Below are 17783 nucleotides of genomic sequence, written 5' to 3' on the forward strand. Positions count from 1 at the left end.
CATCACTCCAGTGAACGCATTCCCCTGCTCCAGAGTCCAATGGCGGCAAGCTTTAAACCTCTCCAACCGACGCTTGGCATTGCACATGGGGATTTTAGGGCTTTTTTGTGTGGCTGGTTGGCCATGGAAACCCATTTCATGAAGCTCCCGACGAACAGCTGAAGTTGCTTTCAGAAGCAGTTTGGAACTCGTGGTGGGTGTTGCAACCGAGGTCAGATTTTTATACGCTACGCATTTCAGCACTCGGAATTCCCATTCTGTGAGCTTGTGTGGCCTACCACTTTGCGGCTGAACCGCTGTTGCTCCTAGACATTTCCACTTCACAATAACAGCACTTACAGTTGACCGGGCCAGCTCTACCAGGGTAAAACGTTTAACAAACTGACTTGTTGGAAAGGTGGCATCCTATGACCGTGCCATGTTGAAAGTCACTGAGCTATTCAGTAAGGCCATTCTACGGCCAATGTTTGTCTATGGAGATTGCATGGCTGTGTGCCCGATTTTTCTACAACTTTCAGCAACGGGTGGCTGAAATAGCTGAATCAACTCATTTGAAGGGGTGTCCACATACTTTCCATATATAGTGTATTTATAAGGGACAATTATGGTTTGTTCTCTGTAATGGTTATAAATTAGGCATTGTCACGCACTTTTTACATAAGCTTATAGATAAATGCGCACATTTCTTTCCGGTGTTAAAAAATATATATATTAGTGTACTCAAGTACAGAAAGAAATCATGCGTGTACTCGAACAGTCAAAATGCCCATCCCTAAGTAATAGAAGAATATACAGAGGTCAACTGACAGTGCAGCGGTTCACCCTGTAGTCTCTGTCATCATAGTTGTAGCATGTGTTGCTATGTCATTTTAAAATGAATATTTCTCTTTTTACTAGAAAATTGCCATAATAGCCATTTAGTGTGTGTGTTGTGTGAGAGGAGTGTGTGTTTTCTGTAGTTATCTCAATTACTGTCTCATCCACCCAGTAATCACATCCCCAACTAGCCCAATCCATCCACAGCTTCTCTTGAATGTGGTACAATACGTCAATCAATGTTATGTTACTGTGCTCGTTGTTGTGACTGTATTGTTATGTTACTTCCATGTGCTAACCAGTGAGAGCGGTTCTTCTGTGTGCTTGGAGTGCCGTTCATTCTATGTTACTGTAATGTGTTATTTGGGATTTCATAACGACGTGTCCCAAAACCTTTTGTCTTGTTTTGTTTCTTCTTTGTCCCTCCCTCCTACCCTCCCTCCTCTTGTCTGTCCCTCCCTTCCTCCTCCTCTTGTTCCCTCTCCCCTTCCTTACAGGCTGTGCGTTTATCACATTTTCTACCAGGGCTCAGGCCGCGAATGCAATCAAAACCATGCATCACTCTCAGACTATGGAGGTACTGTACCCCTTAGCACCTATTTCTCATCTCTCCCCTCTCCCTCTATGCAGTCTGCTGCCTCCTTGTGGTTTAAGTGCGAATTGAGAATTGTATCTCACAAAGAAACACATGTTGGTTGATTTTATAGGTTGTCCCAAATCACACTTTATTCCCTTTATAGTGCACTACTTTGGACTTTGGGCTATAAAAAGAATAAGGTGCCATTTGGGAAGCAGACGTCATATCACAGAACATTAGTCATACACCAACGCAAAGCATACTTGGCCAATATTACTAGGGTGTTGGAAGACAAAATTAAACTGTAGTTCTGGTGTTATACTTTGTATTCCATGTTATAGAGAAGCATCTCATTTTATAAGGATAGGACTGCAATGCAAATTAGGCACTACGGAAAACATAATTACAGTAATTTCAGCCCAATAATTTAAAGTAGGCTGATCCTATTATTAACACATTTTTATACTTAATGCCTAACTGGGAGTTTGTAACAATTTATGAAATTAGAATAAACTTGTTATACTACTTTATGCAAATTATATACTTCATATGCTAATTAGTCTGTACGGAAGGGAAAATAATACAGCATGTTAAGCCCATTTCATTTACATATCTGTATAAAACAAAACTATAAAGCCATGCGTTAATTAAATAATTTTCACGCTGTTGGTGGTAGGTGCACTTGATTCGGGCTGCCCTAGCACCGGGAAGGCAAAGTGTTTCCATTTTGAACCATTTCATATGTCTGAAAGTAGAACTCCACCTACCCGGCAGGTCTACAGAGCAAATCAAGTGCATTTATAGGCCTGCCGCTGGCCAATCAGATAGATCAGCTCACCGTGTCTACACAGTTTGCGCCAGTTTCCTCGAGCCATTGCCGTAAAACGAAGCCTCGAGCGCACCGCAGGTTTTCTTTATTTTTAATTGTACTTTTACCCCTTTTTACCCCCAATTGGTAGTTAGTCTTGTCCCATTGATGCAACTCCTGTACGGACTCGGGAGAGGCGAAGGTCGAGAGCCATGCGTCCTCCGAAACACAACCCTGCCAAGCCGCACTTCTTCTTGACATATTGCTTGCTTAACCCAGAAGCCAGCCGCACCAATGTGTCGGAGGAAACGCCTTAAAACTGGCAACAGATATCAGCTTGCAGGCGCCCAGCCCGCCACAAGGAGTCGCTAGAGATGGGACAAGGACATCCCAGCAGGCCAAACCCTCCCCTTACCCAGATAGCGCTGGGCCAATTGTGCGCTGCCTCATGGGTCTTCCGGTCACGGCCAGCTGTGACACATCCTGGGAATTGAACCCGGGCTATAGTGACGCCTCAAGCTCTGCGATGCAGTGACTAGAGACTCAACAAATACTCAAAAACAGCAGTTATTTTCTGTAAGTTCATGTTTAAGTTGTTATTCAGCACTGTCAACACTTTGTTCAACAGTTTTATCAGCTATAAAATGTGTGTTCTCCCTACTTTCACTCACGCTGCAACCTGTACTGCAACTGCAATGAAGGAGTATAGCAAAGTGTTCCGATAAGCAAGCAATGTTATTATTAGCAGCGTGTCTTTTTTTAAATAGAGGAATATGACACTTTCTCTGGTCACAGGAGTAACAACATGAATTGGTGCTTAAGGCAGAAATAATACAGTGCGACTTAAAAAACGTATCTCCCCTTTTCTCAGCGGAGGGAAGAAGAGAGGAAGGGACTGTGAGTCTGAGAGGCAGCCTCACTGCTGTTAATCCCTCCCCGCAGACTGACCGCCAGATGCAGGCCATCAGTCCAGTATAAAATATAAGCAAATTGTTACGCTCACTTGGCTGTGCCTCACAAGTCATATAACAAATCATCTATTTCCAGTATGGTCATATACCTAACATTGTGAAATGTAAATTCTAAATGGTCTGAGAAGAACAACATTGGCAGGGCAATTCAAGCATAGCCAATATGCATTGATAAGGTATTGCGCCTATAGCCTACTGCACAAACCTCATTGCTACAGAACTGTTTTTAATAGGTTAATTTTGCATAAACGTATGTTGTTTTTTTCAAGCCGTGTTTTAATATATATATATATATTCAGCAAAAAACAAAACGTCTCTCACTGTCAAATGTGTTTATTTTCAGCAAACTTAACACGTGTAAATATTTGTATAAACGTAAGATTCAACAACTGAGACAAACTGAACTGTTCCACAGAGATGTGACTAACAGACCTGGAATAATGTGTCCCTGAAAAAAATCAAAAGTAACAGTCAGTATCTGGTGTGGCCACCAGCTGCATTTAAGTACTGCAGTGCATCTCCTCTTCATGGACTGCACCAGATTTACCAGTTCTTGCTGTGAGAAGTTAAGCCACTCTTCCACCAAGGCACCTGCAAGTTCCCGGACATTTCTGGGGGGAATGGCCCTAGCCCTCACCCTCTGATCCAACAGGTCCCAGACGTGCTCAATGGGATTGAGATCCGGGATCTTCGCTGGCCATGGCAGAACACTGACATTCCTGTCTTGCAGGAAGTCACGCACAAAACGAGAACGATTTTCCCACCTGAGATGTGTTTTCATCTCATTTTGTTGTTGTGATAAAAGGCAGTGCATGATGACTTAGTGCACATAAAAATAGATTTTGCAGTTAAATTCCCATGAACCGAATAAAAAATTAACTTAATAAATTGGTTTCCAGCACATTTTTAACTCTACCGATGGTTTTCTCACGAAATAATTATCGTTGTATAGCAGTATGCCCATTCTGTTATTGGCAAGTGCGCTCAAGCCAGCTCGCAGGTAAAGCCTACAAGATGAGATTATTATGGCCAAAAGAGCAAGATTTATTTTAAATTTTGTTAAATGGCAGCCAAGCATCTATCATCATGTCGCCAGTGTAAGACCCTCAATATTTATTGGAGAGGAGCATCAAGCTAATCCCATTGCACTTTCGCCAGCCTGTGAAGTTCAGCATAACTTATTTCATCTGTAGCCTAATAAACTGCATGCTTTCCCGACGAGTCCTAGAGGAAGGACCACACAACTTGTCATCGCGTGACTCCCAAGTTTACTTTTGTATGGTGGTTGTTATATAAATATTTGCAATGGGAAGCATAGAATTAGCTCACATACAACAGATATACCGCTTCTAAGACTTGCTTTCAATGATTGACATATCTAGAACTCACATTTCTATGTGAATTTAGTCGGGTCGCCCAAGAAGTTACATATTGGAGCTTTAAGAGGGCACACATGGAGAGAAACATATTTTTGAATCTATATTTTAGCAGAAGCCGAATGAATCAATAATATCCCACTAATTTATTTACACCATTTTATTTATTTGTGACGTGCCAGTTGCAAAGCGGCAACGCGCCCAGCAATGTGTTAAACCTTGCATTACAAAGTATTTACCCATATTGTTTAGCCTACATAGTAAAGCATATAGACTACTATATTCAATATACATTAACTGAGATATAGTTCTATATTAGAGCAACTGTATAACCTCTTGCATTACAAAGTGTTTATTTACCCATGCTTAACCTGCATAGTAAATCATTATGCTGCTCATTATACTGAATGGACTTTAACTAAACAGAGATAAAGGCTACAGTGTTAGAGCAACTGTCTTAGTGGGTCCTTTCAAAATGTTGTAGATCAGGGAACCTAGGTTCTCCACTATCGTTTAGGCGTCAACTGAGATGCACTGTAGGCATGCGTGTACTGTATAAGAGTAACTGTCCCACTAAGCCCCTTCAAAACTGGGCTGGTATTCCCGTTGAATCAGTTCAGTGCTCAGGAACTGGAGCAAGAGTGATGTGACTGCTAACAGGTCAGAGGCTCCCTAGGGAAGCAGCCAACCGATCCCTAATTAGGAACCACAGACTAAAACTAGCTCAGCGCTGGGCCTCGGAATTTAGAACTAGGTCCCAGTAGTGATGGCACCATTTTAGGGTTGCAATTGGAGACATTTCCAGAAATCCCTGTTGGAGTATTCCTTTTCTGCGCCTCCTGAATCCAGGAATCCTCCGATGGCGATTTCTGGAGATTTGGGGAAAGTTTCTGGGAATTTTGCAACCCTACTACACCCTTTACAGTCAGTACTGTATCCCCCTGATGCTATGGGAGGTGCTACTAGTGTATTAGTCTTTACTGTATCCCCCTAATGCTATGGGAGGTGCTACTAGTGTATTAGTCTTTACTGTATCCCCCTGATGCTATGGGAGGTGCTACTAGTGTATTAGTCTTTACTGTATCCCCCTGATGCTATGGGAGGTGCTACTAGTGTATTAGTCTTTACTGTATCCCCCTGATGCTATGGGAGGTGCTACTAGTGTATTAGTCTTTACTGTATCCCCCTGATGCTATGGGAGGTGCTACTAGTGTATTAGTCTTTACTGTATCCCCCTGATGCTATGGGAGGTGCTACTAGTGTATTAGTCTTTACTGTATCCCCCTGATGCTATGGGAGGTGCTACTAGTGTATTAGTCTTGTATTAGTCTGTATCCCCCTGATGCTATGGGAGGTGCTACTAGTGTATTAGTCTTTACTGTATCCCCCTGATGTTATGGGAGGTGCTACTAGTGTATTAGTCTTTACTGTATCCCCTGATGCTATGGGAGGTGCTACTAGTGTATTAGTCTTTACTGTATCCCCTGATGCTATGGGAGGTGTTACTAGTGTATTAGTCTTTACTGTATCCCCTGATGCTATGGGAGGTGCTACTAGTGTATTAGTCTTTACTGTATCCCCCTGATGCTATGGGAGGTGCTACTAGTGTATTAGTCTTTACTGTATCCCCCTGATGCTATGGGAGGTGCTACTAGTGTATTAGTCTTTACTGTATCCCCCTGATGCTATGGGAGGTGCTACTAGTGTATTAGTCTTTACTGTATCCCCCTGATGCTATGGGAGGTGCTACTAGTGTAGAAAGTAATTCCCTGTCAAGCCTGGTCCCTTTGTCTGGCTCTCTCTAATTCACAACATTGATACCACATGTCTACGTCTGGTCTGTCCAGTGATATGTCAATATCTGGCTTGTCTGTTTGTTACAGCGCTATCCTATGTATGTGTTTTGTAGCTAAATGTCTTATCTCGTTATGTCTTGACTTGGCATACATGTCCTTCCTTGTTTGACTGTCTCTGTTTATATGTTTCTGTTATGCCCCTCCCATCTGTCTTTGTGTGTGTGTGTGTGTGTGTGTGTGTGTGTGTGTGTGTGTGTGTGTGTGTGTGTGTGTGTGTGTGTGTGTGTGTGTGTGTGTGTATTTTGCGTTGACTCTCCTCAGCCTCAGTCCCTCCCAACTGACCCCGCCCCAATCCTCCTTTTGAGCCATACCTCCAGTGTTATAAAGTGTAACTGGCTGTCTTGTTTCTGTCTAAACATGATCCCTTCCTGGTTCTGTCTGTGGAATGTAGCCTGGCTTAGTCGTGCATGACAATGTTCAAATTGTTTATTTCCTATTTTGAATGCAACACTTAAAGAAATACATTCCCCAGATTACCACAGGGCATAGTATACCCTCCACGATAGTTCTTCCTGAAAAATGGCCCTGCAGATTTGACTGTTGTGATAGTGTCTGTGTTTCTGATAGTGTGTTTGTGTGAACTTGACTGGGTGAAATCTAACTCTCGCTCCTCCCCCTCCACCACTACAGGGCTGCTCCTCTCCCATGGTGTGTAAGTTTGCGGACACTCAGAGGGACAAAGAGCAGCGGCGCCTGCAGCAGCAGATGGCCCAACAGATGCAGCAGCTCAACAGCGCCTCCACCTGGGGGAACCTGGCAGGGCTGGGAGGCCTCACCCCACAGTACTTGGCAGTAAGTACACCTTCATACACCATAATACGCCACAGTAACCTGGCAGGGCTGGGAGGCCTCACAGTACAGTACCTGGCAGTAAATTGAAACCATTGACATACATATTTATAAATATAGGCTACATGCATGTTTATCATTGTTGGGAAAGCATGACATTCTGAGAAGTCATACTCTTTCTCAATTAGTTTTCCTCAGGTCCTTGTCACCTCCTCCCTTTTTCTCAAACCGCATTTGAGAAGGGCCCTACCCGCGGACCTTCAATGAGTTTTGAAAAAGACGAGGAGAGAGGACATGGGGAATCAAGGAAAGACAGAAATTATTGGGAAAGAGCACAAGTCTACTTTACTCTGTTCTAGAACTCTCTCTTTCTTTTACAGTTGCTCCAACAGGCGACATCTACCGGTAACCAGAGTAATTTTGGTGGCATGCAGAGGCTAGGAGGTGAGTCACTCAATTTTTTTCCTGTCCCTGTTCCCGTCCTCCACAACTCAAACCCACTCTGATAAACATACAACTGTTCATGTAAATAACCTTCTGTCACGATGCTTTACTCCCACATAGTTTCACAACCACTAAAATCGCATTACCGTTGAATAAGATTGGAACATTAATCAGAGTAGCTATTCTAGGAGATACAAGTCTGCTGGGGACAAATTTATAGGGGTGAAAATCAAGAACCGGTGCAGTGCCTCAAGGCAGGGTGCCAGGGCCACTTCTTTTCCTGTTATATGTCAATGCTATGAAGTCTTCTTGTTTTTCCCACTTCTTGTTTTTCCGGATGACTCCGCTCTTCTGGTCTCCCATAAGAACAGCTAATGCAGCTCCATTTCCCCCTCTTGGTTGTCATTGCAAATAAGCATCTGCTCTTAATTGACATACTTGAATAAATAAAGTTGAAATGAAACAACCTCTCTCTCACTCTTCCAGGTGTGAACCAGCTGCAGCTGCAGAACCTGGCCACGTTAGCTGCTGCTGCCTCTGCAGCCCAGAACTCAGGCGGCGGCTCCAACGCCCTGTCAGCCAACGGAGCTCTAGGTAATCTCTATAACTCAGGTAACTATAGCCCAGTTTCTCTCTATAGTTCAGGTAATCTAGCAGTCTGAGGCCAATGTTAGTTTCTCCCTTCATTTTTCGCTCAATTAAAAAATGTACTGCTCACAAAAAAATCTACGGCGCTTAATCTTACGACACAGATTTAACATAGTCCTGAACTAAAAACTTTTTGATGGAGATTCCCCATTGAACTTGCTTTTTAGTCCAGGATTAAGATTCTGTGTCCCCAAAAAAAGACACCTACGAGTGCACCTGCTTCGTATTCAATTGCTTGGCCTGCTCTATCTACTCCACTAATACCACATCTTTGCTAGGTTGAAACGACACCTAATAGTAACCTCTGACCCCTCTCCTCCCCAGCAGCAGGCCAGACGGCAGGCTCCAGCGCTGGTGCAGCCATGAACACCCTGGCCTCTCTGGGCCTGACCCAGGGCCTCGGTGGGGGCCTGACGGGGACCTCCATGGGTCTCAACAACCTCAACGCCCTCACTGGGGGTGTCAGCGGTGAGTACTCCAACCGTGAGTACTGCACTAAAAACAATGACTTGGCAGTAAAGAATTCTATAAATATTTACAAAAGGTTGACCAAGTCATTTATCTCCTTTCTAGTCCTAAAGAGCTTAAAAACAGAGCTCGTTGTTTGTATATCTTCTCCCACCTTTTCTTCAACCTTTTTTGTTTTCGTCCACACAAATCATACCTTAATTGTGTTGCTGAAGCCGCTGTGTTCTGTTGATGTTCAGGCTTCTTTACCTGTATGGTAGTCCACGTTCATGATTGTCAAATGTTGGAATAAGGGCTGGTTTTATGGACACATTGCCTGGTTTGGACTGAAAAGAATGCTTGGGAGAATATCCATTGAAATAGCTATTTAGTATAGGACTAGACTAGTGTCATTTTAATCCCAAGTGTATGCCAGTCTGTATGGTAGAGAGAACTTTAGGTGTTGAGGCCTGGCTGTTGTATCCAGTTGCATGGATGTAATCTGTATTTTTGAATTGTCAAAATAAATTATATCTTTACGTCTACTGTGTTAGGAATGGCGACTATGAACGGAGGACTGGGGGCCTCGATGGCGAACGGCTCGGGGGCGAGTTCCATGGACGCACTGACTCAGGCCTACTCAGGGATGCAGCAGTACACGGCCTCCGCCCTGCCTTCCCTCTACAGCCAGTCCCTACTGCAGGGAGCAGCCGGCGGGAGCCAGAAGGAGGGTGAGTTAGGCCAGTTAGGCTGCAAATGTTGTCTTGTTAACTTACATTGATTGTGATATATAGTTGCCTTACCTAGCTACCTTAAGTGGAATGCATTGACTATAAATCTGCTAAATTACCAAAAATGTCATGCAAATATCAATGTTTTGGCCATGTGTGTCTCAACTAGTTTCTTGTAAGCCCAAATGGGCTTTGCAAGTAAACGATGTATGACATTGAAAGAAAATAATCGACTAACCATAGGGCGCAGTGTCATATGTTTACTTAGTACCAATATCTCTCTTTCTCAAAAAACAAATCTAAAACTCCATCCTCTCCTCTCCTTCATTGCTCCTTCAGCTGGGAGCCAGAGGGAGGGTGAGTCTCAGTCCACACACTAACCACAATGTGTGGTCAGGTAGTATTGGTTTTCTTTCAAATACTTTGAGCATTTGCTTGAGCTTGCCACTACAGTGGGAATAAGATGAGTTGCTCGGCCTGGAAGCTGATCTTGGGTCAGTTTCGCAGTGGTTAGGATTGTGGGAGGGGAGAAGCTGATCCTAGATCTGCACCTAAGGGGAACTTCAGGGCCCTCAAGTGCCAGATTGGCAGGCTTTGGTGCTCTTGGGACTATTCCATTGGTTCCAGGTGAGCTCAATCAAGCACAGATTGAGTATTGGAAAGATTTCAAATACAATTTTGAACCCAGGTCAGTCTGCTGGCCACAGCTGTGCGTCATGCCACATGATTATGTTTCTTGATCTGTCTCTCTGTCTCCTCTCTACCTCTCCTTTTCTCCTCTCCACCCCTCTCAGGTCCTGAGGGAGCCAACCTGTTCATTTACCACCTGCCCCAGGAGTTTGGAGACCAGGATGTCCTGCAGATGTTCATGCCTTTTGGAAGTGTCGTCTCTGCCAAAGTCTTCATCGACAAACAGACCAATCTGAGCAAGTGCTTCGGTATGTAGTCTGCTGCCTCCAAACATGAGAAATAACTGTCTCAATGGCCGCTGGGGTAGAAAGCAGGATCATTAACCAGCTACTGTGCATTCGGAAAGTATTCAGACCCCTTGACTTTTTGCACATTTTGTTACATTACAGCCTTATTCTAAAATGTATTAAATTGTTTTTTCCCCTCATCAATCTACACACAATATCTCATAATGACAAAGAAAAACTGGTTTTTAGACATTTTTGCTAATTTGTAATAAAATAAAATAAAAAAATTAAATTACATTTACGTAGGTATTCAGAACTTTTACTCAGTACTTTTTTGAAGGGCGTTTGGCAGTGGCATTTTTTTTTTACATCCTCGAGTCTTCTTGGGTATGACGCTACAAGCTTGGCACACCTGTATTTGGGGAGTTTCTCCCATTCTTCTCTGCAGATCCTCTCAAGCTCTGTCATGTTGGATCGGGAGTGTCCCTGCACAGCTATTTTCAGGTCTCCAGAGATGTTAGATCGGGCTCTGTCTGGGCCACTCAAGGACATTCAGAGTCCCGGAGCCACTCCTGTGTTGACTTGGCTGTGGGCTTAGGGTCTTTGTCCTGTTGGAATGTGAACGTTCGCCACAGTCTGAGGTCCTGAGCACTCTGGAGCAGGAGAGTTCCATCTTGGTTTCATCAGACCAGAGAATCTTGTTTCTCATGTTCAGTCTTTAGGTGCCTTTTGGCAAACTCCAAGCGGACTGTCATGTGCCTTTTACTGAGTTGTGGCTTCAGTCTGGCCACTCTACCATATAAGCCTGATTGGTGGAGTGCTGCAGAGATGGTTGTCCTTCTGGAAGGTTCTCACATCCCCACAGAGGACCTCTGGAGCTCTGTCAGAGTGACCATCGGGTTCTTGGTCACCTCCCTGACCAAGGCCCTTCTCCCCTGATTGCTCAGTTTGGCCGGGTGGCCAACTCTAGGAAGAGTCTTGGTGGTTCCAATCTTGTTCCATTTAAGAATGATAGAGGCCACTTGTGTTCTTGGAGACATTCAATGCTGCAGATTTTTTTGGGGTACCCTTCCCCAAATCTGTGCCTTGACACAATCCTGTCTCGGAGCTCTACGGACAATTATTTCGACCTCATGGCTTGGTAGAAACATCTCAAGGAAGATCAATGGAAACAGGATGCATCGGAGCTCCATTTCGAGTCTCATAGCAAAGGGTCTGAATACTTATGTAAATAAGGTATTTTTTTTATACATTTGCAAACATTTCTAAACCTGTTTTTCACTTTGTTATTATGGGGTATAGAAGAGGAAAAAATACTATTTAATCGATTTTAGAATAAGGCTTAGCTTAACAAAATGTGGAAAAGGCAAGGGGTCTGAATACTTTCTGGATGCACTGTACATTTTGATAAACAGTCATCGCTTGATTTTCTTTATTGAATATGCGTTGTTGGTTGTCAAACCAATTATACCATTCCGATTTGAAGTCTGTATTTCTGGAAAAGATTAGGGTTATTTAGAACTGTTATCTGTCGAACTCATTGATCACAGCCCCCTGGTATGTCATGGAAATCTCTGAAGACTTGTTTTTTTTTGCCTCATTGGTTTGAGTTTGGTATGTCACTAGCCCTAACTTCCTTCCTCCATTCCTCAGGGTTTGTCAGCTACGACAATCCGGTGTCGGCACAGGCCGCCATCCAGGCCATGAACGGCTTCCAGATCGGCATGAAGAGGCTCAAGGTGCAGCTGAAGCGCTCTAAGAACGACAGCAAACCCTACTGATCTTACCCAGGGCAGGGGCCATTTTCCCCAGGCTCTATGTTAGCATTACACGGGTAAGTCTAAGTCTACCCAACCCACGACTAAAGCCAAGGCCATCTGATCACCACAGCAGAGACTTAATTAATAGGGTGGCAGGTAGCCTAGAGGTTAGAGCGTTGGGCCAGTAACCGAAAGGTCGCTGGTTCGAATACCCAACCCGACAATGTCACAAATCTGCCGATGTGCCCTTGAGCAAGGCGCTTAACCCTAATTGGCCCCAGGGGCGCCGTACTACTATCGTGGGTGTCATTCAGACTCACTCCACTGGGGTCTTGTTATCTTAAACCGGTTATGTTCTTTACATGTCTATTATTACTGCATCCATTCCTTTTACAGTTTCATCATGTCATTTTTAAGAGTGGTATAAAGTGTTAATTTATATGATTATTTATAGCTATCACTAGAGCCAGTGTTCAAAAGGGTATTTTGTGTTGTGATATTTAAGAGGGAACACCAGATTTGATTATTTCTGTACCATTTCATTATATCTACTTACTAGGTTTAAAATAGACGGGTTGACTAAGGATCAGACACACGCCTCATCCTGTCAGACTATCAGAGCTCTTGGGCTTCAGTCTGTTGCATTGATCTGTTACCTCTTAATATGTGAAGGTCTTTCACTTTTTCTCTCTGCTTCCATCTCTCATTCTTTTTCTTTCTTAAAACCAAGCAATGTCAAGCCGCTGGGGCTACCTCTGCTCACTTCTTTTCATAATTAACTTCTTCCAATCATTCCATCCATCCATGTCTCTCCTGAAGGGACTGACTGGTTAGAGATGGATCACTTTGAGTGCCACATGTATGTGCATGTCTGACTGTCTAACATACGTCTAGTGATGTCATTTCCTAATCTGATGATGTCATTTCCTTTATCAAACTGTATTGTTTTGTGTGTGTGTGTGGGGAAACATCCCCAATTGTCATTATGTTATATGTGGTGGTTGGCATTGTTTGTCGTTGTTGTTGGTGCCTCATGTTTGAAAGGTTATTGTGCTGTGGCTAACTTCTTTCTCCCTCTCTGTCTCTCTCTCTCTCTCTCGCTCTCTCTACCTCTCTCCTTTCGTGTTTTTTCTTCCCTTTTTTAGAAAAAATCTCCATGCCTGTTTGCTCATCGTTAGCCTAGCATGTCCTCATGGTGTTGAAAGCCAACCCAAAACTCCTCCTCTTCCTCCTGGCTACTCCTCATCATCCTCCCACCATTGTTGTCTCTGATGTCTCGCTAAAGCTCGCCTGACCAATAGGCTACCTGACCACACCCCCCCACTGACCTTTGACATATGAAATTTGACCATAGCTCAACCCGATTGGTTGTATCCAAAATGGCACCCTGTATAAGTGCACTACTTCTGACCAAAGCCTTTTTGATCAGTGCTAGGTGCTGCACTATATAGGGAATAGGCTGCCATTTTGGATAAGTCCAATTTCTTTTGCATGTAACTTCATTTTTCTCTAGTTTTTCTGTATAAATGTAATGGGAGGAAGGGAGGGAGGACAAGCAAAATCAATGTGAAATCTTACCTGCGCTTATTTCATTTAAGAGACTATTTAGCAAATGCAGAAAAAAAAACATTGTTTTAAAAGCCTGTGGGATAGTTTATTCTTTCTTTTTTAATTTTGTAATTTGCTTGTTTTTATGTTGTTTCTTTTAACCTCTTCTCTCGTTCTAAAGTTCACTTGAAAGTTTTAATACAGGGACTAGCACGGCACAGTGCTACTTTGTGCCATTTAGCAATATGCTGGCTTCTGAAACAACATACTATAAGGTTCTGTCTGAAATGACACCCTATTCCCTATTTAGTGCACAGATTTTTATTTGCCGCCAGGCCTCTAGTCAAAAGTGTAGTGCACTATGTAGGGAATCGAGACCACTCGACTAGCAAAACAATTTTCAAAACAAGTCTGATTATCAACCAGAATTCCCCTCAGTGCGTTGTTATGGCTTTTCACATTTAATATTCAAGAAGGCATTGTAAAGATTTTCAATTTTCTCGCTAAGGCTGTTGGTGACTTGGTTTTCATTAATGAAAATATAACAGTTTATTTACCTATTTAGCTTTATTCTTTATTCCAACAAATATTTACGGCACAATTAAAAGGTAGATTTGCTATGACTACCTACATGAACTTTTTAGAACCGATTCACAAATAGACAATCTGTGGTTTAAATGCACACTTAGATTACCTATATTTTATACCATTGAATCTATAGAAGTTTAGGTTATTTTGTAGATTATGTTGTAATGTCATCTGCTAGGGTCTAAGTGTTTCAAGTTTTTAAAGAGGATTAAAAAAACAACTGTTTGCTCGATCAACACAACCTTTCGAAAAAATAAATGTCATTACGAGTGGTGATGTAATTCCTACTTATTTACATGTACAGTGCCTTCAGAAAGTTCTCATACCCCTCAACTTATTCCATATTCTGTTAGTCTGAATTCACAATGGATGACTAGATTTTTTTCCCTCACTCATCTACACACAATGTCCCATAAGATGACTGTGAAAAACATGGTTTCAGAAATGTTGGCACAAATGATTGACAAATTAAATACAGAAATGTATAATTTAAGTAAGTATTCACACCCGATTCAATACTTTGTAGAAGCACCTTTGGCAGCGATTACAGCTGTGAGTCTTTCTGGGTAAATGTGTCCGCGTGCTTCCCAGCTGAAACAGTTCGGTGGAGTTTGAATATATTATGATGAAATTTTGTGACGTTTTTGTTCGTTTGGACTTCTGTGCTGATTTTTTTGGTGATTGGTCAACATTAGGGATTCTTTAATAAAGTCTTTGTCATGCAACAAGAGACGACTCGTTTTCATGCAAATGTTTTAATTGACAAATACTGCACGAAACAACTTAATCTAAAATTGCCCCGACTAAGATAAATCTTCATCAAAATGAATGACAGATTTCTTGAGTTAGATTCATTCTTACTGAGGAAGTGTATACTGGCTACGGCGTCTCAAAATGGACCAACCGTACTATTTCCTCATTCTCGTTTTTCAAAGGAAGGTCATTTAACCAGGCTAGCCGAGTTTGGCTAGGTGCCAGCCTAACTGAAGCATGCAAATTTGACCATTTGTTCTTTTAAAAATTCTTCAAGCTCTGTCAAATTGGTTGTTGATCATTGCGAGACAACCATTTTCAGGTGTTACCATAGATTTTCAAGTAGATTTAAGTCAAAACTGCAACTCGGCCACTCCGAAACATTCACTCTCTTCTTGGTAAGCAACTCCAGTGTAGATTTGGCCTTGTGTGTGAGGTTGAAAGGGGAATTCATCGGCCAGTGTCTGGTGGAAAGCAGACTGAACCAGGATATCCTCTAGGATTTAGCGTGGTGTTTAGCACCATTCTGTCTGTTTTTTTTTATCCTGAAAAACTCCTCTGTCCTTAACGATTTGCTTTGCCAATTTTTTTGAGTATTCATTTAGTGCCTTGTTGCAAACATTATGCATGTTTTGGAATATTATTTTTCTGTACAGGCTTCCTTTTCACTCTTTCAATTAGTAGGTTAGTATTGTTGCGTAACTACAGTTTTCTCCTATCACAACCATTAAAATGTAACTGTTTTAAAGTCACCATTGGCCTCATGGAGAAATCCCTGAGCGGTTTCCTCCCTCTCCGGCAACTGAGTTGTGGTGTCTGGGTGTATTGATATACCATACAATGTGTAATAACTTCACCATGCTCAAAGGGATATTCAATGACTTTTTTTTTTTTGCCCCATCTACCAATAGGTGTCCTTCTTTGCAAGGCATTGGAAAATCTCCCTGGTCTTTGTGCTGAATCTGTGTTTGCACTTCACTGCTCAATTGAGGGACCTTACAATTATCTGTATGTGTGGGGTACAGAGAGAGTCATTCAAAATTCATGTTAAACACTTTTGCACACTGAGTGAGTCCATGCAACTTATTTTATGAACTTATTTATGCTTGCCATAACAAAAGGGTTTTAATACTCAGATTTATATATTTTTTAATTAATTTGTCAATTTTGAATAACGTCCGTGTCCACTTTGACATTATGGGGTATTGTGGGTAGGCCATGGACCAAGAATCTATATTTAATCAATTTTGAAATTCAAGCTGTAACAAAACAAAATGTGGGAAAAGTCTAGGGGTGTGAATACTTTCTGAAGTCACTGTATTGTCAGAATTCCTTTATGGATTATTAGCTTTTTTTGGACACATCAGATAATAGATTTGTCATTGTGTCATCTTGGGGAGTATATAGACTGAATTTGTTTTTTCCTACTTTAAAAAAAGAGAACGATTTAAACTTAGTATTAAATTCTTACTTAAGGTACTTGAGAATTTTTGGTGAATTTCTTCTTGATGAGAATTTATTTGATAAATGGATGTTTTTGTTTAGTGTAGATGCCTTGTATTGAAAGATAATGTCTCTTAACACAGAAGACAGGTGATGCTTTTTTGTTTTTAAAGTGCCCATGTGTCAAACTCACACACACAGTATTTTAACTTCTTTACAATATGTGACGGTGCCCATTTTCTCAAACACACACACTTTGTTTTGTGACAGTAAAAACACTCGGAGCCCCTGAATGTGAGCGAGAATTTTTATTTGGTCACTCACACACACACACACACACACTGAATTTCTTTGTTGGTGATAAGATATTATTTTATCACACATTAAAAAAACTTTTCTATTCAAAACTTACGCACAGTATCTATGTGTTAACACTGCTCAACTCACCCCCACCAAAACAGTGTTGGTTTACAAAAGCATTCCATGTTTCAGCATAAATGTTTACTACTCCAAACAGAAGTGTGTCTTTTATAGGGGTGATAATGGACTAGCCTACTTTCTGTCAGTTGAACTGCGAAGCTGATGGGTCAGCTCAAATAATTTCATCCAGCCCCCCAAAGAAAGGTTCCCCAAAAAGAAAAAGTTGTACCGGGGTCGTATTCACTAGGCACAAAACAATCAAGCATGGGAGACTATCTGAACTTGCCCAATAAGATCTGCTTGTTTTCATTTTCCGGTTTGCTACGGTGTGCCCTATTGACTACGACCCAAATGGTTCTAAACAAGGGTTGTCAACTCAGGGTCCTTTGTGTTTGAGATTCAGCTCTGTGTGTAAGACGCAAGCACTGCGTAAGGTGGCTTTCGCAACAGATTTGGGATTAACAAGACACAAAATGCACAATTGTTGCCATTTTTAAACACTTTAATTTTTTTTTTTTTTATCACCACAGATGGCATCAGTTTTAGCTTGGGAGTTCAAGCAGCACTTGTTGAGAGGAGTTTGGAGTTTTGCTTGTTGAATGGGAATGGTTTGTGTCAGTTATTAGCAGAAATATTAGGGGAAATGTTCACTTTTTTGCTAATCTTTTTGTCTTTGAAGCATGGGTTGGTGGCACTTCCCAGAACTACCAAGGTACTACTACTAAAAATATATTTTGCGTTCAATATGATGGAGCATGTGCTTTTTGCAGTGTGTTTTTATATCCAAATGCAATACAATAATCAAAGTGCCATATTATATGTCTAGAAACTGCCTACACAGATACTATTAGGCCTTGGTTGTTATTATTAGAGATTGCTGAAGTTAGGTAA

At 41.9% G+C, this 17783-nt stretch overlaps 1 protein-coding gene across 12 annotated transcripts in view; it reads left to right on the top strand.

Moving 5' to 3' along the window:
- Window positions 1–15006, top strand: part of LOC112252708 (CUGBP Elav-like family member 2) — a 67001-nt gene extending 51995 nt beyond the window's left edge. For 4 of the 12 annotated variants that reach the window (XM_024424199.2, XM_024424201.2, XM_024424203.2 and 1 more), the window contains exons 6-14: window positions 1314–1393; window positions 7035–7196; window positions 7574–7637; window positions 8124–8249; window positions 8610–8768; window positions 9287–9463; window positions 9803–9820; window positions 10258–10401; window positions 12034–12214. In XM_024424199.2, the coding sequence (XP_024279967.1) occupies window positions 1314–1393; window positions 7035–7196; window positions 7574–7637; window positions 8124–8249; window positions 8610–8768; window positions 9287–9463; window positions 9803–9820; window positions 10258–10401; window positions 12034–12161 (1058 nt within the window). In that variant the 3' untranslated portion in view covers window positions 12162–12214. Of the gene's footprint in view, window positions 1–1313; window positions 1394–7034; window positions 7197–7573; window positions 7638–8123; window positions 8250–8609; window positions 8769–9286; window positions 9464–9802; window positions 9821–10257; window positions 10402–12033 lie in introns of all 12 variants that reach the window. The other 8 variants (XM_024424190.2, XM_024424193.2, XM_024424192.2 and 5 more) reach the window with 8 other exon arrangements.
- Window positions 15007–17783: the final 2777 nt, after the last annotated feature.

This window comes from Oncorhynchus tshawytscha, linkage group LG06 (genome assembly GCF_018296145.1).
Source record: "Oncorhynchus tshawytscha isolate Ot180627B linkage group LG06, Otsh_v2.0, whole genome shotgun sequence".
In the NCBI taxonomy this organism is placed as follows: domain Eukaryota; kingdom Metazoa; phylum Chordata; class Actinopteri; order Salmoniformes; family Salmonidae; genus Oncorhynchus; species Oncorhynchus tshawytscha.